Genomic DNA, 18522 nt, shown 5'->3' with positions numbered 1-18522 from the left:
GGGACAGTGATGTCCCCAGCAGCAGGGATAGCGATGTCCTCATCCACTGTGAGCCATCCATGGAGATGCTGAGCCCTTCAGCGTGTTGACTATAGTCTGTGCTTTCCCCTCCACCTGCTTCCCCTTACTTACTGCCTTTGCTGTGCTGTTTGGCTATGGAGCCCATTCGTACATATAGAGACAACTGTAGCTCTTGGAGAACCCGAGCGCTTGTGCTGAAGCTCGCTGGACAGAAAAAAGCTGGGAAGTATTCCAGGCAATGCAAATCCTTACACCTACATGAAGCCGCCCATGTTCAAAGCTTGGCTGGCAAACTCAGAAGGTGTCTTTGGGTGTGTTTTGCGGAGGAAAGCGCTTCCTTTCCAGGTGGTTTTGTTTAATCCCAGGTCAGCAGGTTAATGAGATCTCTGGGAGATGCTATTTGATCTGGCATGTAAACATTCGCTTGGCACGCGTCCTTGGTGTCTGATCAGATGGAAATGCAAATACGGTGCCGAGCATGGCGCGCCATCCAAAATGTTTTGGTGACACAGTGTGTAAGACAAAATAGCAGTCACTGTTTTAAAGAGCCTAATTGAAATGTTTTCTGTTGCCTTTGAGTCCTGCCGTTTCTATCAAGTCACCAGGTTTGCACTGGGGGTAACGTGCCTGGTACCGAGGTGGAAGCTCCTTGGGCTCCCTCGGGCTGTGCTGGAGATGCTGGTGCAGGCGGTTCAGCCTTCCCCTAAGAACATAATTGCATGTTTAGTGCCTCTGTCTTTTGGGTGACTGGAGGTATTTCGGTTGATGAATGTATCGCAACGCTGGAATGCAGTACGTTGTCGTTGACGCTTATTGATTGAACCTCAAGACTCAATTGGTCAAGATCCCCAGTGCCAGCATGTAATACCGGGGGAAAAAATCGAACCTTTAATGGGGTTATACATTACTCTCGGTTTTCCACTTGGGGTTATGTGTTTTGGGAGGGAAGGAAGTGGTTTTGATGGCTTGAATCCCCGCCACTATCTGGACTAAATAAAGACTGGCAATAGGAACACTTGTTATTGTGACAGTCCAGTGCTGGGCAGACCCAACCCTCATTTAATATGGCATATTTCACCTCCAGGAACTGAGTGTCTGGATGTTAGTACGAAATAAATGAATCTCTGAGCTGTCTGTTATCTATCACGAGGAAGCTCAGGAGGACAGAGATACTGCTGGGCTGAATATTCTTTTTCTGGTCCTCCTTAATACACTACAGCTAATCTAATAAACTGTGTTGCACAACGCAGGCAGCACAGCTTCATGTTGCTACTAGAACCTAAGTGAGCACTTCCTAAAGTTGTGCGGCTTTAATTCTGTGTTTATGTAGCTTTTTGCATGTCTGTAATTTGTGTTGGAATAGCATCTGCACTTATATTAGCTAGTTAAGAAATGAGAAGGTTTTGGCGTTGTCAGGAGTCAGAACAGAAGTTCCAGCATCTGGCTCTTGTGGCAGGAGTTAGTGCTCGAGTTTCCCTCCTGCAATTAGTTCTGTACACACAGAATCATTCGGGCTTTTCGCACCCATTTTAAAAGTGCTCAGCATTTGCTGTCATTAAAGACGAGAAGATAATAGGCTGTGCCTTCTGTTAACAGTTTGCGTGGTGCAGCAAAGCGCCCGCACCCCGTGCAGCTCTCGGGGTTCCCCTCTGCAGGGCAGGTAAGGGCCGTGGTCATCGTTTTGCTGGTGGGAAGTGTCTCAGATTGCTCTGCCAGAGCTGGGGTTTGAAACTCTGTATTTTCCCAGCCAGAGAACCGTCCTTCTGCCCTGGATGCCTGTGTTCCTGGCAATAAGAGACACTTATGAAACACTTATTATTATATAATTACTACATATAATATATGTTAAACATATATTAAAGTCGATGATCTGGTAAACCCACTAGGAAAAGCAAAGTCCCCCAAGAAGCCTCTGTAGAGATGTGAAGTCAATGTGTAGCCTCATCTGGGTGTTCCTGCTCCATGGGGGGATTGCACTGGATGAGCTTTTGAGGTCCCTTCAACCCCTGACATTCTGTGAATCTGTGATTCTGTCTCTAGTTCTTGTTTTCCCTTTTTTTTTGATCTCTAAGGTTATTTGCGTGAAACCGGCTCTCTGCTTCTCAGGAATCGATTTCCATGTCTCAAATCCTCTTCTTTGACCTGTGGGACAGCTTTGCTGGGCAGGTGCTGGTCCCCTGGAGTACACAGCTCAGGATCAGATCCATGTTCTGAGGGAACCTGGAGAGTGTGGCCAGGGACCCCCGTAGCACCACGTAATGCGTGGTCTCTCATCCCAGCCCTGGGAAGCACACACCAAGTCCCACTATAGAGACACTTATTTTCACAGGAGGTTTTAACACTGGCTTCCAATTCCATCTCCCCACCAGTATTCTTGGGATTAAAAAGTGAAATCCAGAAATCAAAGAAAATCTGATGTGTAAACAGCTCTTGTGCTAAAGGGATATTTCCCCTTGCTTCCCATGGGGATAGCTTTGCCTCATCGTTAGACCCATATAATGCAATGAAAACACTCCCTGAGACAGTTTGTCTGCTCGTCCATCCATCTCAGGGGCAGAGGCAGAAATCTGGAGTGGGAAATGGTTCTGGGTGGGCACAGACCCTTTCCGGGACCCTCTCAGCCCCTCGGTCCCTACACCTGCAGATATTTCTCATCAGCCCCCTTTGCTGCTTCTCCCATATGTAGCTGATTCTCACTGGCTTCCTTGCCCTTGCCAACGCGCATGAGAGGGATGTGATGCTTTTATTAAGTTTTATACCCGCTGTGAGTTGGCGAGGGGCTCAGGGTCTGGCGCTGTTTAATTACCTCCCACTGCCCGTTGCAGGGGAATTCTGGCCCCAGGTTTTGGGATGTGACGGTGTTATGCCTGGATGAGCAGCAATCGCCTTCATCTACAAATGTTTTTTACAAAATCGCTAAATAATGTATTCAGAAAACATGCTGGAAATTAATGGAATAGATTATTTGCAAACATGTTCACTGAATTATCAGACTTGTTCTTTATCCGTAAAATAATGTACTTAAAAAAAGAAAGAAAAATGAAGTTTATTGGATGCGTTATTTGCAGACAGTTCTCCAGCTGAGAGCTGCGGGAGCACGGCTGGAGTGCAGCGTGGCTGGGGCAACCCCTGCTCCTCCACACACGAGCATGCTCCTGGACTTTGTGTGTGCTTTGGTGGGTCATTTTGCCCATCTCTGACCTCAGGAGAGCAAACTGCAGCTACCTGAAAGGAGCTTGGAGCATGGAGGGGGTTGGTCTCTTCTCCCAAGTAGCAACTGATAGGACAAGAGGAAGCAACCTCAAGTTGCGCCAGGGGAGGTTTAGATTGGATATTAGGAAAAAATTCTTCACAGGAAGGGCTGTGGGGCATGTGCAGTCCAGGTGTTGTTTCTCAACTGTGTTGTTTCTCCATCATCGCACAGCGGGTGGGATTCAGGACTCAGGATGGGCCAAGACCTTGCAATACTTTGGTCTTCTCCTTAAGAAGCAACATCCCACCTAGGAGGGCAGGTCTGAGGTGGAGGACAGGTCTGGTGGTCCAGCTAGCTTGGGTTTGTCTTTTGACATCTCAAGGTGCTTTTGAACCATAACCTTCTGCAATCTGTATAATAACTCCAGTAGCCCGAGAGAGAGACGCTGAAGCAAGCCTTCTATCTCATTGACACTTCTTGGAGTGAGAGTTACTGAATTTGGGACCCCCGTGGACATCTCCACTGTACATGTCCACAATAATGCTCTTATTGGCAGATGACCACAGTGGGGGGTTATATCACAGGAAAATAACAAGCTTCAGTTCATGCTGTACCGAGGCGGTGTGTTCCTTTTGGCCGTGCCCTTCCAGCAACAGCAGCGACGAGAATATGATGGGAACTATTTCCCGTTTGCCAAGCGCAGTCTCTATCCTGTTTTGCACCGCCATTCTCACCCAGAAGTTACAGCGCTTTATCTGCGCGATGAAGCGTTAATTGTGTTTGGAGAATTCTTTCCCCCGTAATAGCAGGATATGGTAACACAAGATCACAGCCTGCCAGAGCGCTGAGTTCAGCTCGTCAGGCGGGCGCTTTCCAACACCACCCTCGGTCCTGCCTCCCCCTGCCCGCCAGGCACCGGGACCCCGAGCCTCAGCGAAAAACAGGCAGAGGTGGTCGAGACGGGGGAGACAAACACAACCGGAGCGGGAGAGCCCTGGGAGCCTTGTCTGGAGGCAGCTGTGTGGTTTGGTGGTGAAGCCTCATGTTCCAAAACACTGTGTTTGAAACTGCCAATGTTAATTAGAAAGGTCGGGATTTCAAATGATGTAGCATTTAAAGCAGACCATAAAACATTGTTTTCTCATATACATCTGCTCAAATCCTCTTTAAGTTATCTGGCTGAGCTAAGTTGTCTGCGTTGGCTTGGAATAACTAACTGAAGAGCTCTCGGTACTGCTAATGCTGGTATTTAGTAATTGTTGGAATATTGGGGAAGCTCTGGAGAACTAGAAAAGAGCTAATGTGCCAATATTTAAAAAGGGAAACAGAACAGCCCAGATAATTACAGACCTGTCAGTCTGTCATCAATCCTCGGGAAAATAATGGAGTGGCAGATCCAGGCCTCAATTAATAAAGAATTAAGGAAAGGTAATATAATTAATGCCAATCAACGTGGGCGGATGGAAAACAAATCTTGTCAAACTAACTTGATATCTTTTTTGATGAGATTACAGGTTTGGGTGTTAAAGGTAACAGTGTTAACATAATATACTTAGACATCTGCAAGACATTTGACTTAGAAGCACAAAGTGTATTGAGAAAGTTGAACAATATCAAATCAATGTTACACAAGTTTGGTGAATCAGCTTGTCACTCTGTCTTCCTAAAGTTTGTCATATTTTTCCAAAGACAGTATTAAATCATTGCCAGTGACGTTTGTAGATGGTGCAGTGAGTACACAAGTGGCACAAGATGGAGATTCAGAGCTTTTCCCATGGCCTGGTAAACTGATCACCAATAACGAATATGTGTTTGGAGAACCAATATTGTCCCATCTGTAGAAGCAAAAAAAAGCTTTCAAGATGAGGTGTCCTCTCCTTGGAGATGGTGGCTCTGGAAAGTAGATGGTAGATGTGGGAACAGAATCCCACAACATCCCACCTAGGAGGGCAGGTCTGAGGTGGAGGACAGGTCTGGTGGTCCAGCTGGCTTGGGTTTGTCTTTTGACATCTCAAGGTGCTTGAGTGTGCTTCAGTGTGGTGGATAGAGAAGCCCAAAAAGCATCTGCAGCAATGAGCAGGGTGGGAAAGCTGGAGCGCAGAGGACCACTCCGCGTCTTTGGCCAGAGCAGGAGGGTTTTGATTATGACCTGCGAGCGCTTTGGTGAAGGACGGTCTGGTGAGAGCCCTCTGGCTTGGCGAGCGATGGGGTGTGAGCTCAGGGGCTGCAGCGCGGGGTGGCTGTAGAGCCGCATGCCGGGCGTGCTCCGGGATCACCCGCTGCGTGATTTAACAGGTGAGTCCATCCTCATGGGCGACTTTTGAACCACCTGGCAGGGGGGTTGCGCAGCACCTGCCACCCCCCCACCTCCTGGCAGCCCCCCTGCTCTGTCCCCTTTGTCCCCCACCTCCAGCTCCCAGGTCGGGCCCCACAGTCTCGCAGGGGCGCTTTAGTTCCCCTGTGTCACGGCCGCTGCGAGAAGAGTGAGAACACTGATGAAACCGAGGGAAAGCGGTGCCTTCAGACCTGCCCCGGGGCACGTCTGTGTCTCAGAAGTGCTCTTTTAAAATCATGAATGTGGATTCTTTCTCTTTGCTGCCTGGCTCTGAACTCAGAGTTCCATTTCCAAATCTGAGTCCGTAAAGCTGTCTTTCTTTCACTGTGTTTGATGAAGATAAACTGCAGTTTCAGTATAATTCCCCAACATTTCCACGTGCCACCAGTTCCCATGGGTCGTGTCCTGCTGCCAGCAGCCTGATGGGGGTCACAGACCCTGGGAAGGGGCAGGGGGGCCCCTCTGCGGGGGAACGTTATCCGAGGGAGTGACCACCGGGTCTGGGAACCCCACTGCATTCCGAAAACCTTTGCCATATGGCAAATGTCCCCCACCCCTGCAAAAATAAATTGCTTCCTTTTTAAATCCTTTCCTATCGTTCCCCTCATATTCGTAATAGGATGATCGGTGGAACCGAAGATGTGGCTGTTACTTTAAAGGATAAATTAGTTTGACTCTTAACTCAATAATTAAAACTGTTATGGCTATGAGCCTGCAGGGATAATGTACTATTATTATAGTCATTTGTTTCAATTAAATGCTTACTGATTTTACAATAGCAGCTGGGCACCTGTGTGAGATAGCTATTACTCTGAACAAGACATCTCAAATTCCAGCAGAAATTTGTCACTGCACTAAAGCATTTTACATAGACCATGAAAGTTTATTAGGAGCAGTTACAAATCGGGAAGAGAAGGGGTGGTAATTGGGGATATATTTTCTTATCAGCTTCTCTCTCCCCTGCTCTCTCTCTTTTTTAAGTAAATCATCTCTAAGCATTTCAGCTATGGTGCTGCCTTTACATTTAAACTTCAATACTGAAAAAGCCTGCTGGGAAAACTTTGCTTCAAAGCTGTTCAGCTGATAATTTCTCTCCCTGGTTGATTGTGATTGTAATGGCATGTTCTCAGGAATAAACCTAAGGAGGGGTAGTCTGTCCTGCCAGAGAGCCCTATGGCCACCCCTGGAACAGCTGCTCCCCTCGCCAGGGGAGGAAGAGCCTGGCCAGGGAAAACTCGAGCAGCTCTGCTCAGCCACCCATGGAACCCACCCTGGGAAAGGGGACGGTCATGGGATCACAGAACAGTTTGTGTTGAAGGGCCCTTCTCAGCCCCCCAGTGCCCCCCCTGCCATGAGCAGGGACATCTGCACCAGCTCAGGGTGCTCAGAGCCCGTCCAGCCTGGCCTGGGATGTCTCCAGGGATGGTTCAGCCACCACCTCTCTGGGAACCTGGGCCAGGCTCTCACCACCCTCAGGGGCAACAATTCCTTCCCCATGTCCAGCCTGAATCTCCCCTCCTATTGGCCCTTTTTAAGGCACAATAAGGTCTCCCCGGAGCTTCTCTTCCCCAGCTGAACCCCCCAGCTCTCTCAGCCTGTCCCCCAGCAGAGCTGGTCCAGCCTCGGATCATTCCTGTGGCTCCTCTGGCCCCTCTGCAGCAGGTCCATGTGTGTCCTGTGCTGAGGACCCAGAGCTGGACCTCTGAATTTGTGCTACTTCTGCCAAAACATGGTGATATCTTCAAAGTGTTGCCAAGAACAAGGAAAAAGGGAGGAAAAGGAGGAGAAAAATTCCATGCAAAACATAGGCAGAAAGCGATTACAGGGCTGGGGCCTGCCTCAAAGCTTTGTTTGGGAATTAGGATTTTGCAGGAGAGGATATTGAATGGCAGCACCACCCCTGCCTGAGCCTGCGGCCAGAGCCCTGGCTCTGCTGGCTGGGGCTGTCGTCCTTATTGCTGGAAAGAGCTGCTTTTTACATAGGAATTTTGGGGCGGCATTTAACGTGAAGCTCAGCTTGATATGTTTCTAAACATTATCTGTGCTAGCAGAGCAGCCAGGTCCCCAACCAGACTCTTCCTCGCAGTGTTTTGTCACCTGTGCTGGATTACCCGTCTCCTCAGGAACAAGGAGTGTCGTTTGTCAGCCTTTTTTTCTCGCCTTCTTAGGATTAGCTGGAGCGTTTATAGGCCTAATATGCATATTCATTTAAAAAAATGAACTATTGTGGAAAAAAATAAGCTGTCTTTGAGTTAGCCCAGCCTTTGGGAATCTGCTAAGTAAGATGCACTTAATTACTTTAGCTATGACTACGTCACATTTCTCTCATGTTTCCTCTGAGAAGCAAAACATCTTTTCAGTGGATGCTGCAAACAGGTCCTGAGCCTTTTGCAGCATCTCGTAGCAACACCCGGCGTGGAGACAGGCTCTGACGTGGCTGTCGAGCGGCTCCTCCTCGCGGTGTAGCTAACCATGTTTGCAGGGTGGTTATTTAATTACAGTGTGCTTCCATGGGGCTCTGCGGGGGTGCTGGATGCTTTGTGGAGGGGAGGTATGTGGGTGCAACCCCAGGGAGCCCATGGCTGGGGCTGCATCCCAGGGTACAGGTTCCTGCAAAGGGGACATTGAATTCTTTACCTTCTCTCACTCTGGTTTGCCATCATCGCAATTTCATTCATCATTTACCTCCCTAATTAGGCAATTTGCTGCAGGGGAGTGTTTCTCAATCCTGTTCCTGGATCTCTCTTTCCATGGGGCTTTCTTGGGGAGGGATATCATTTTCATCATAGATTACTCGAGTGAGTTGAGAGAAGGGAACGGAGCTGGTGAGGGGCTGGAGCACAAGTGTGATGGGAGCGGCTGAGGGACCTGGGGGTTCAGCTGGAGAACAGGAGCTGAGGGGAGACCTTCTGATCTCTGAACGGCCTGAAAGGAGCTTGGAGCCAAGGGGGTCGGGCTCTGCTCCCCAGGAACAAGCGCCAGGAGCAGAGGAAACGGCCTCAAGTAGCGCCAGGGGAGGTTGAGGTTGGATTTGGGAACAATTTCTTCCCCAAAGGGCTGTGGGGCATTGGAACAGGCTGCCCAGGGCAGTGCTGGAGTCACCAGCCCTGGAGGGGTTTAGAAGATGCAAAGTGAGGCTCTTAGGGACACGGGTTAGTGCCAGGGTTGGGTTAACGGTTGGACTCTCATCTTGAGGGTCTTTTCCAACCAAAATGATTCTATGATTCTGTCGTCTGCCTCGGATGCACAACCATGAAATAGCTCTGTGTGTGCAGGGTCTTGCAGCAGAAAGCAGGAATAACCCTTTTCCCAGCTGGAGCAAAGGCCATCATCACCCTAATGCCCACGGGAGAAGCTCTGGGCCTGCACACAACTGCTCACCTTCATTTTCACCCCAAATATTTTACATCTGGAGAACACAAATAGCTTTTCCACCTTTCCGGTCCTGAGGACATCAGGGGCTGTGGGGAGGTGACAGCCTGCTGTGCTGCTTCAAAAACTGCGGTTTCTTTAGAAAAAAAGGAAAGCGGAGCAAAATTTATGAAGTGGCATAATGGTGGGGCCAGATCCTGCCCCTCCAGATGGCGATCAGCAGGGTGGCATGCGAGGAGCGTAGTTGTACATGTCCTCCTGCAAAACCTCTTGGCCTGGGGGAGAGATGGAGACATGGAGGAGTGAGAGAGAGGTCAGAACCAGCACTATTTGGCAAAAAAATTAAGTAAAACCACCAGTTTATAATGATGTAAAGAAACAGGCAGCTGCTTGGGAGGAGGCCTCTGGGCTAAAATATCTTTGGTGGGGGGATGTCCCGGGAAAAACACAGTGTCTCTGCTTTTTGAGGGCTGTTGCTGGGTTACTGTCAACAAGAGGCTTCTGTGTGGATTCTCGGAGCCAGGGCTCAGGTTTCTGGTTTTCCCTACGAATTTTCTTAAGCATCTGCAGCACGTGTCCCGTATCCATAATTGCGGTCCTGGACTTGTTCTGCTCTGATGCATAAATAACATACACTGTAAAGAAGAAGTGTATGATTACATATTTAATGGATAAACGGAGCTGTTGTGGTCTATTGGCCACATAATAAAAGTTTCAAATAAACTGTCTTAATACAGTATTTACCCCAGAGACTGCCGTGGCTGCACATGTGAATGAGCTGGTTTAAATGGTTTAAGTTTTTAAGCCACGTTTCATAGCCGTCCCCATTTCTAAAACACCCGTCTCCTAAACTTTTTCTTCATTTCGATTTAAAATAAGGACAACAAATCATTCTTTTCCTTAGCAGCTGGCAGATCTTCTCCAACATGAAAGGTGTGGATTAAACCAACAAAATCCAATAGAAATGTACCTTTTTCACTGGACTTTGGGGAGGAGGTTGCTGCTTGCATAGCAGATGGGTGCTGACCTGTCTCCCCACCTCGCAGGGTCCCTGTCGCCTTTCTCACCCCTGCCCATTCCCACAACATTTGCAAATTCACCTGCAAATGCCAAAATCGCCTCTCTGAGGCAGTGTCTGCAACACGTTATTGTCTTCCTGCAAGTTAAATCCCTGCACTTTGTAATTAATACAGAAAAAGGGCAGATCTAAGAAAGTCTTTTCCCCTGACACACGCTTCTCTACTGATGGAGAATCCAAAAAAGAGCAGAACATGCTGTCAGGTGTTGTGTAAAGCTCTTGATTCCTGACCTGCAGCAGTAAATCTGGTTTTGCGTTTGGATTTATTTCCTCGGAAGCCTACCGAGCCCTTGCAGGTCTTCCCTGGGTTTCTTTCTCTATGTGCTGCTAATGGAGTTGGCAAACCTCCCCTGATAATGAGAGATTGCACCTCAGCAGGCTTATCGGAAATGAAAATTGTTAATAAATAAAGCCCGGGTCTTTAAACTCATGTTAACATTAATCAGATTAATATAAAAGGGAGAAAGTCTGGGAAAGGTTTCCGGCAGGGTTTGCTCTCCCTGGTTTCCCCTGAGGATGGATGAGGCCGTGGGGCAGCTTGGGGCGCTGAGCCCTGCTGGGGGTGGCCCGGCAGGGGTGGATCCTGGGGTGAAAATGGGGTTTTCAGGGAAAATGGTACAAACTGGAAGGGGGATCTTCACTCAGCAGGCAGCCGGGCAGCCCCCAAACCTCCTACGCACCTACAGCGTGTCTGGTTTGTCCCTGTCTCATCTCGTCTTCCCTCCTTGACCAGGACACGGGGTTGTTGCTGCTCCCGCCTGACTCAACCACCTGAACTTCGCTTTATGCCATGACACGCAGGGGAACACACGGTCCACAACGTATTTTTATTTCATCTGATGTAGCATTCGACATTTCTTATTAGCAGAATGTAGAGGTTTCGTTTTTCTTTCGAATCTTCCGAGAGCGTTGGGCTCGGCAGCCTCAGGAGGCCGCGCTTGTGCTGGTGTCTGTGCCACGTCCGTGTGTCCCTGCAGCCCCGTGTCATTAGTTGCCTTTGAGGCCCATCAGATGTCCCTTCACTCTCCTGGTATGAGAACACATAAACAAGTATTAGGAAACTCTTTATATCTTTTTTTATGGAGCCTCCTCCCTCATCTCTTACCTACACACCCGTACACAGGTACGTTGCTTCTGGTTCCTTCCCTTCCTGGGAAACCTTCACAGGCAGCCCAAGATTTTCTTTGCCATCATCTGGACTTGCTAGTTCGTTTTGATTTTTTGGTATTTTATTTGTTTGTTCGGGGGTGTTTGTTTTGTTGTGTTTCTGCTACATTTATTTTGAGCGGGATTGGCACTGATTGCAATATTTATAATTGGAAGAACCATCTCCAAGAGAGGCTGTAATGAAGTGGTGACCACTGGCAGATCTTGACCCCGACACGTGGGGGTCCATCGTGGGGCATGTTGTGGTGCTCGAAGCTTCTGGAGCTTGGGGACATACAAACCTCTGGTGTGATGGTGGTGTCACAGCTTTGGGCACACCAATGTGGTGGGAGCAGGGCTTGTTTGGAAGGCAGCACGATGAAGACTTTACTAGCTGTGTAGAATGATTTTAAATCTGTCCCTAAGAGCTCATCTCGAAGTGATTTGCCAGCATAATAAATACATGAAGACATTTTTAAGTTACAAAGTGATCTTCTCCTAACTCAGATCCAGGAGATGGTCCACTCGGATGCCGCGTCCTATGAGTCCAACCGTCAAGTGCCGCTGCTGAACCGCCCCGGGATGCTGGCCGGCCCCATGGGCGCGCTCAGCCAGTCTCAGCTCATCTCCCAGATGGGGATACGGAGCGGTGTTACCCACGGCTCCCCATCGCCCCCGGGGAGTAAGTCTGCTACACCGTCTCCCTCCAGTTCTACTCAGGAAGAGGAGACAGAGTCACATTATAAGGTACGTGCAGTTATGGGTCTTTCTTCAACAAGTCATCAAAGCAACATCTAACAAGCAGAAATTAATCCTATGACCAAGAAGGTCACATGTTAAAGGAAGAGGTCTTATGCCAGCAGGTAGTTTGTGTGCAGCAGGTCCTTTCCACCAGGGCACTGATGATTTTGGGAGGTCTCCCAGCCTCACTGATGCATTTACCTTGTGGACAGCAGCTGTTTTCAATGAACACCATTTGCTCTTTGGTGCCGCCTAAGCAGCAAAAGCAACTGCATCCCCCTAAGCTGCCTAAGCAGGACCAACCGTAAAACCATCGTTGCGCCTGTTCCTGGCTCCTTCGCTTTTTCGGTGGCTGCGAGGAGAGCCGTTCCCCCCATGGCGCTTAAGTAAATCAAACAGGATTACAGTTAGTTAAAATACCATCTCACTTGCTAATGGGCTGAAGCCCTGTCATGCATTTTTTTCTCCTAATAAGTTGGCCTTTCACCTCCAGGCCTCCCATTCAAGCCCAATTGGGCAATTTTAAATTAAATGCAATCTTTTTTGGTCTCTTTGCTCGTTCACTAATGGTCACAGTCTGTTTGACAAATGTCACTGCGCTGATACTGAACGTAATGACCAGTCAAGAGCTGCTGAGTGGAGAACGGGAGCTCTGCTGCCCTTTCCTCCCCTGCCTGCCCTGTGCAGCTCAAGTGAAGCCTCTCAGACCCCGGCGCTTCCAAGCACGCGATCAAACCAGCAAATCCATCAGGAGAAAAGGCCTTTTGCTCCCAGCTCTCGGTGGGAGGCATGGTTTCCGCAGCCCGTGTCGACTGATTTTTTTTTATTTATTTTATTTTTTTTAGACTTCTAAGTGACAGACTGGGCAGTTTCCCAAGTAATAGAGTTACCTGGTGGGGCAGGGAGTGCCCAGGTCAGGTCGTGGCTGAGCACTTGGTGGTTGAGCACAGGGAGTTTGCCGCTGGAGGTGCTGGTGCCCCATTTGCCTCAAGGATGTGGAGATCCAGCTGGCAGCACATGGTTTTATTCTCTGCCATGTTTAACCTCCAGTGTATTTAGTTTTTATTCAGCTATAAAATAAGGATAATAGTACTTCCCTATAGAGTGAGCTTTCAGTGACCACAGTTAATGCGTTGAGAGCTTTGATGTATGTCCAAGTGCTTTCCAGGGGTCTTTTCCTTTGCCCATCGTCACACAGAGGATTCTGCAGTCCCATATATTCAATGCGCTGCCCAGAGCATCATCCAGAGGCTCAGCCATAGGATCTTCTTTCTGTGCTGCCTTCACTGGCAGCATCCCTGTTTCCAGCCTGGCTGTTTCACTTCCCAGCCCAGTGACAGCGTCTTGTGCTGAGCAGCCACAAAGTCCAACTGCTGTTGCCTGTGTCCTGCTCCCCTTGTTTCAACCACCTCAGGGCACCAAGTGTGGGTACAGCCAGACCTGGTCAGACAGCTGCACCCACACTGGTTTTAAAGAGTGAGCGCTGCATGCTCAGTGTTTAATACATAAGGTTAAAATAGTTTAATTCATAGAATCATAGAATAGTTTGGGTTGAAGGGACCTTCCCAGCTCCCCAGTGCCCCCCCTGCCATGACAGGGACATCTTCACCAGCTCAGGGTGCTCAGAGCCCCGTCCAGCCTGGCCTGGGATGTCTCCAGGGATGGTTCAGCCACCACCACTCTGGCCAACCTGGGCCAGGCTCTCACCACCCTCAGTGTCAAAAACCTTTTCCTAATGTCCAGCCTGATTCCCCCACACCTGGCTTAATTCCTGGATATTTTTCCTGGCTAGGGGTACATAGCTGTTAGCAGAGTGAAACAAATTTTGGCTGGCCCCAGTGTGATGGCTGATGTGATGCTGGTGCTGCATCACCAGTGCTCGTGACTCTCCAGCCTGGGGAGGGGGAGGCTGAGCCACCAGCACTCGCAGAGGTGAGGAAAGTTGGAAGCAGCTTGCAAAGGGGAATTATTGGGCTGGGAATCAGAAATCATGTGGAAGCTGAATTTGGAAAAATTCATGGACTGCTAAAGGGATCTGGCTGGGAAGCAGGAGGTTTGGAGAGGTCCTGGCACTGGATCAAAGAGTGAGTGAGTTTGTGATGCCAGGGAGGAGGAGGGAGAAGGGGATGGGAGTCTGGAAAGCCCCAGCTCTGGAGCGGGGTGAGCCCGAGCTGTGAACTGGGCTGCCAGGAGGCAGCCAAGCCGCGCTCAGGCACCCGCCAGCAGTTTGTGCAGAGGCTTCTGGGGGAACCCCAGAACTGCTGCCCCCGCGCTGCACTGGGACGCCCTTCTGCCCATGCCCTCGCTTGTTCCCTTCGCTAACAAGCTGTAGCAGGGACTCGTATCAGACAACTCCCAGCTGACTGCTCAGGTTCATCTCTTGGTTTTGCAGGTGACTGGAGAGAAACGACCATCAACAGACCTGGGCAAAAAGCCCAAAAGCCAAAAGAAGAAGAAAAAGAAGGATCCCAATGAGCCCCAGAAGCCCGTCTCAGCCTACGCCCTGTTTTTCAGAGACACGCAAGCAGCCATCAAAGGGCAAAACCCCAACGCTACCTTCGGAGATGTGTCCAAAATTGTGGCGTCGATGTGGGACAGTTTGGGAGAAGAACAAAAACAAGTGAGTTACTGATCTCTCTTTTATTTTTTTTTCCTTTCACACTACTAAACTGTGTCTCCCCATCAGTCTCCCCCAGCACATCAGGTGAGTGCCTGGGAGGCTGAAACAGGCTGAAGTGTACAAATAGAAATGGAGGCAATTTTCAGGAGCGATGCTGGAGTGGTTTGCGTGCCAGGCTCCCCACCCCGAGCCGGCACAGTGACAATGTGACCTGACCCTTGGACCCCTCCAGGGGAGCCCAGCACCCAGGTCTTCATCACCCACGTACCCCCAGGAGGGGCGTCTGGCCCCTGTGCAGGGATGGGGCTGCAGAAGGATGCGCTGAGTTTGCTTTGCCTCTGCCCCTTTTTTAGAAAAATCTCCTTTGTTACGTGGGGAAGAGCAAATTTTTATGACAACTAATTATTCTTGATAAGATCATACTTCACAAAAGCATCAGTGGCCTTTCCCTGACATGGGTTTTTTCAGATGAGAGATGGGTTTGTATTTGCTTATTTACTTACAAGGAATGATGGCAAACCAGCTAACAGCTATTAACCCTCTGCTCGCTGGCCTGAAATCTAACGTTAAGGCTTTGAAAGCTTTGGAAGGAGATGTCTGAAGTGGCCTCACAGGAAACCTTCCCAACCCAAAGCTGTCAGCCACTTTGTCTGCTTCACAGAGACTTCTAGGTCCTGTTTCAACTGCTTTGTCGATGCTGAGTCAGTTACAAAAGCCTGTAATTGCTTGTTGCCTATTGAGAAAACCCCAGGGAACACCTTCTGTAGCAAATATGTCTTTTTGTCAGGCAGAGCGAGATCTGACACTGTGTGTGAGGTGTCTCCGAACCCAAACATGCCCAAAGTGACAGTCCCCATGAGCCCTTTTCCTGGAGCCTGGCTGCAGCGTCTCTCGTTGGGTGTCCACAGCCAGCGTGTGAAGCAGCTGCATTCAGGGAGGGACCAGCAGGGAGGAAGAAAGTCATTGCATTGGGAGTCATGCTAAGATATAGCCTTGCTTTGCAGCCCGCACTGAGTCAGGAATAAGAGTAAGGCATTGTCTGGGATCGTCCCTTTTGCTGAGCCCTCCGGAGTCTCCATACTGTGCACAGTGTTGCTTTGATGATTTTAGCATCCTCCCTTTTCTCCTCTTTGGATGGATCACTGGAGGATCATGCAGGAATTTCTCTTGCTGAAGAAGGGAGAAAAATCGCCTCCTTGTGCAGCACATTGGCCCCGGGATGCTGCGGGGCTGGGGACGGGTTTGGGCTGTCGGTGCGGGCTGTGGGAGCTTCAGGAGCATGGAAAACTTTGTGTGACCTCTTCCTCCTGTTCTCATCCCTCCCAGCATCTCGGTCTGCCTCTCCCTTCTCCATCTGGTTACAAATATCTCTGTAAATCAGGCACTGAGCTCAGCTGCAAATGTGGTTTATAGAATGGAAGTGCTGGTATGACCCCGACTCGGCACAGTGCAAATGCTCGGCTCTTAATTAACAGCAGGGATTAAACCAGTCCGCTTATCTTCCTGCTAACTCTCCCTTCTCTTATGAGATAGCAGCAGCCTTGCCGTCTCTTTACACGTGCTTTCTGAGTGGCTCCATTTCTCCCCCTGTAATTGATTTAATTAAGTCATTTGTTCCTTGTCTGAATAGTTAAATATTGACTTCCTGGCTTTGTCTCCAGCTCTATACTTTACTCCACAACAGCTCCCTCCCTGCCCAGGACTTCGGCTGGAGGGACACTTTTAATCTGGGATCGTATTGCTGGTTTGTGCAATGGGATACATCCACTCTTGAAGTGTTTGGCTGGAAGAGAGTTTATCTGGTCACTCTTTGCTTTCCCCTGCCAGCATCCCCGGTCAAGCTTGTTTGGATTCATAAAGAAATGCAATGGAATGCAAAAAAAAGGAAAATGTAAAAAAAAAGCATTGAGAAGATGTCTTTAATATGTGAAAACAAGTGCGTGGGCTGTCCTGGGGATCCTGTGTCCCAAGGGCTGCAGGACGTGGTGCAATGGGGGCGAGCACGGCTCGGGAGGGGACCGAAGAGGACAGTGACACAGTGATGTCATCACTGGCCAAATCCTGCTGGGAGCTGGGAGCACCAGCCTGTGGTTTGGCTTGGGCAGGAGCATCGTGCTCTGGGCAGGGCGGGGAAGGTGGAGAAGAGCAGCGTTCCACCCGGTGTGCTGCTTCAGGCTCTGGTGACAGCAGCGCGTTTGAGCATCTTCATGGAATCGCAGAGTCATTTCAGGTGGAAGAGACCCTCAGGATCACCGAGTCCAACCATAACCTAACCTAACTATATCACTAACCCATGTCCTTAAGAACCTCGTCTAAATGCCTTTTAAACCCCTCTAGGGATCATGACTCCAGCACTGCCCTGGGCAGCCTGTCCAGTGCCCGACAACCCTTTCTGGGATTAATTTTTTTCCTAATATCCAACCTAAACCTCCCCTGGCGCAACTGTCGGGCATTGGAACAGGCTGCCCAGGGCAGTGGTGGAGTCGCCATCCCTGGAGGGGTTGAACAGGCATGGAGATGAGGTTCTCAGAGATGTGGGTTAGTGCCAGGGGTGGGGTAATGGTGGAACTTGATCACCTTGGGGGTCTTTTTCAACCAAAATGATTCTGCGAGTCTATGATTCTATCCCTCCCAGCTCCATCATGCACAGAACATGGGGTGTCCACCATCCCATTGCTGGAGGGCTGAGGAAAGCCCGGTGCGGGTTTCTTGCAGCCCTGCTGCCAATACGTCGGTGTGGGAGGGGGATCCTGTGCCCCCCGGGCAGGCAGAGCCCCAGCCCCGCTGCACAGACCCGACACGGAGCTTTGCACCGGCAGAAACGAGACGCCGCCTCTGTGCCACGTAGCTCAGGCCAGCACACGGAGGGTTAATCCTCTGCCATTTGTGCTGCTAATGATTATATGCACTGTAATATCAAAGCTGTAGCTATTTATTTGCCGTTGAGCAGGTGCTGCTGCTCCCACAAAGCAAATTTGCTTTCTCCTCCTGATGAAACAAGCAAAATAAAGGTTCCTCACATCCCATTTCTGATACTTTTTTTTTCCCCCTGTGCACTAGCTGAAAGCCAAACACTGAGTAGGAAACAGAATGCATATTTTGCAAGAAACCATATAATCTAGGAGCATCTTTGATTTGGCTGCTGCTGTCACAGTCATGTATTTCACAGAGAGGTTTCCCCCCCACACACTTTCTTTCATTCTTGCTGGTTTATCATTTGTGCCTTTGTCATTTTGTTCCTCCTTCTTCTTTCTTCTCAGCCTCTTCACAATGAATCTTCATTTTCCCTCTGACACACTTGTATCTAAATTTCCTTATTTCCTGCCTTTTTTTATTTATATCTGTTGCCTGGTGATTTGATCATGCTGTGGAATACAGGATTAGCAATCTCCGTGTCCTTGGGTACTGCTCAAGGACACCTGTTCGGCAAAGCGCCGTTTTCTTCCCCATTTTAACCCCTTCCAGTGTGGCCGTGCGTGCGTAACAGGAGCACATAACAATACCTCCAGCGCTGCGTTTGCAAGACGTCGTAATCTTCATTCTTCAACAGCTGGCGCGGCCCTTCCTAAGAAGCTTACACGGGAATCTGAAGAATGTGACTCGGGGAAAAAATAATATTCATACGTACTCTTTGAACTTTGCAAATAGTTTAGCAGCTGTTCCTGTAGAGATAGCTTAGACTTTGGTGGAGAGTGAGATGCTAATTCAGCCATTATCGTCGAATGGGGTACCTGTGGTAGTAATCCGCCTGCAGCGCCAGGTCCCTGCTCAAGGCTCGCAGAATCCCCTGCCTTGGTGTTATTTTCTTTTGTTAGCAGATAGAGACCAGCGTTCGCAGCGTTATCCAGCAAGGTTTAAAAGGACTGCCTGATTTGACAGAAATTAGAAGAATTTGAGCGCTAGATTGGAGCAAACTCCGCTCTTTCACTAGGAAGGGTTTTTCCCCAGCACGGACGTGGTGCTCTCAGCCTGGTCGCAGTTGGTGCCACCCGGTGGGGCTGCAGCCCCATCCCCTC

General features: G+C 49.4%; 1 protein-coding gene across 1 annotated transcript in view; it reads left to right on the top strand.

Moving 5' to 3' along the window:
* Positions 1 to 18522, top strand: part of TOX2 (TOX high mobility group box family member 2) — a 130828-nt gene that overhangs the window by 98276 nt on the left and 14030 nt on the right. Inside the window, exons 4-5 of the mRNA XM_082065367.1 lie at positions 11653 to 11892; positions 14279 to 14506. Coding sequence (XP_081921493.1) covers positions 11653 to 11892; positions 14279 to 14506 — 468 coding nt within the window. The remainder of the gene's footprint in view (positions 1 to 11652; positions 11893 to 14278; positions 14507 to 18522) is intronic.

The sequence above is a fragment of the Streptopelia decaocto genome (assembly GCF_964273445.1).
Source record: "Streptopelia decaocto genome assembly, chromosome: 14".
In the NCBI taxonomy this organism is placed as follows: Eukaryota; Metazoa; Chordata; class Aves; order Columbiformes; family Columbidae; genus Streptopelia; species Streptopelia decaocto.
This window is presented reverse-complemented; position numbering and strand designations above follow the sequence as displayed.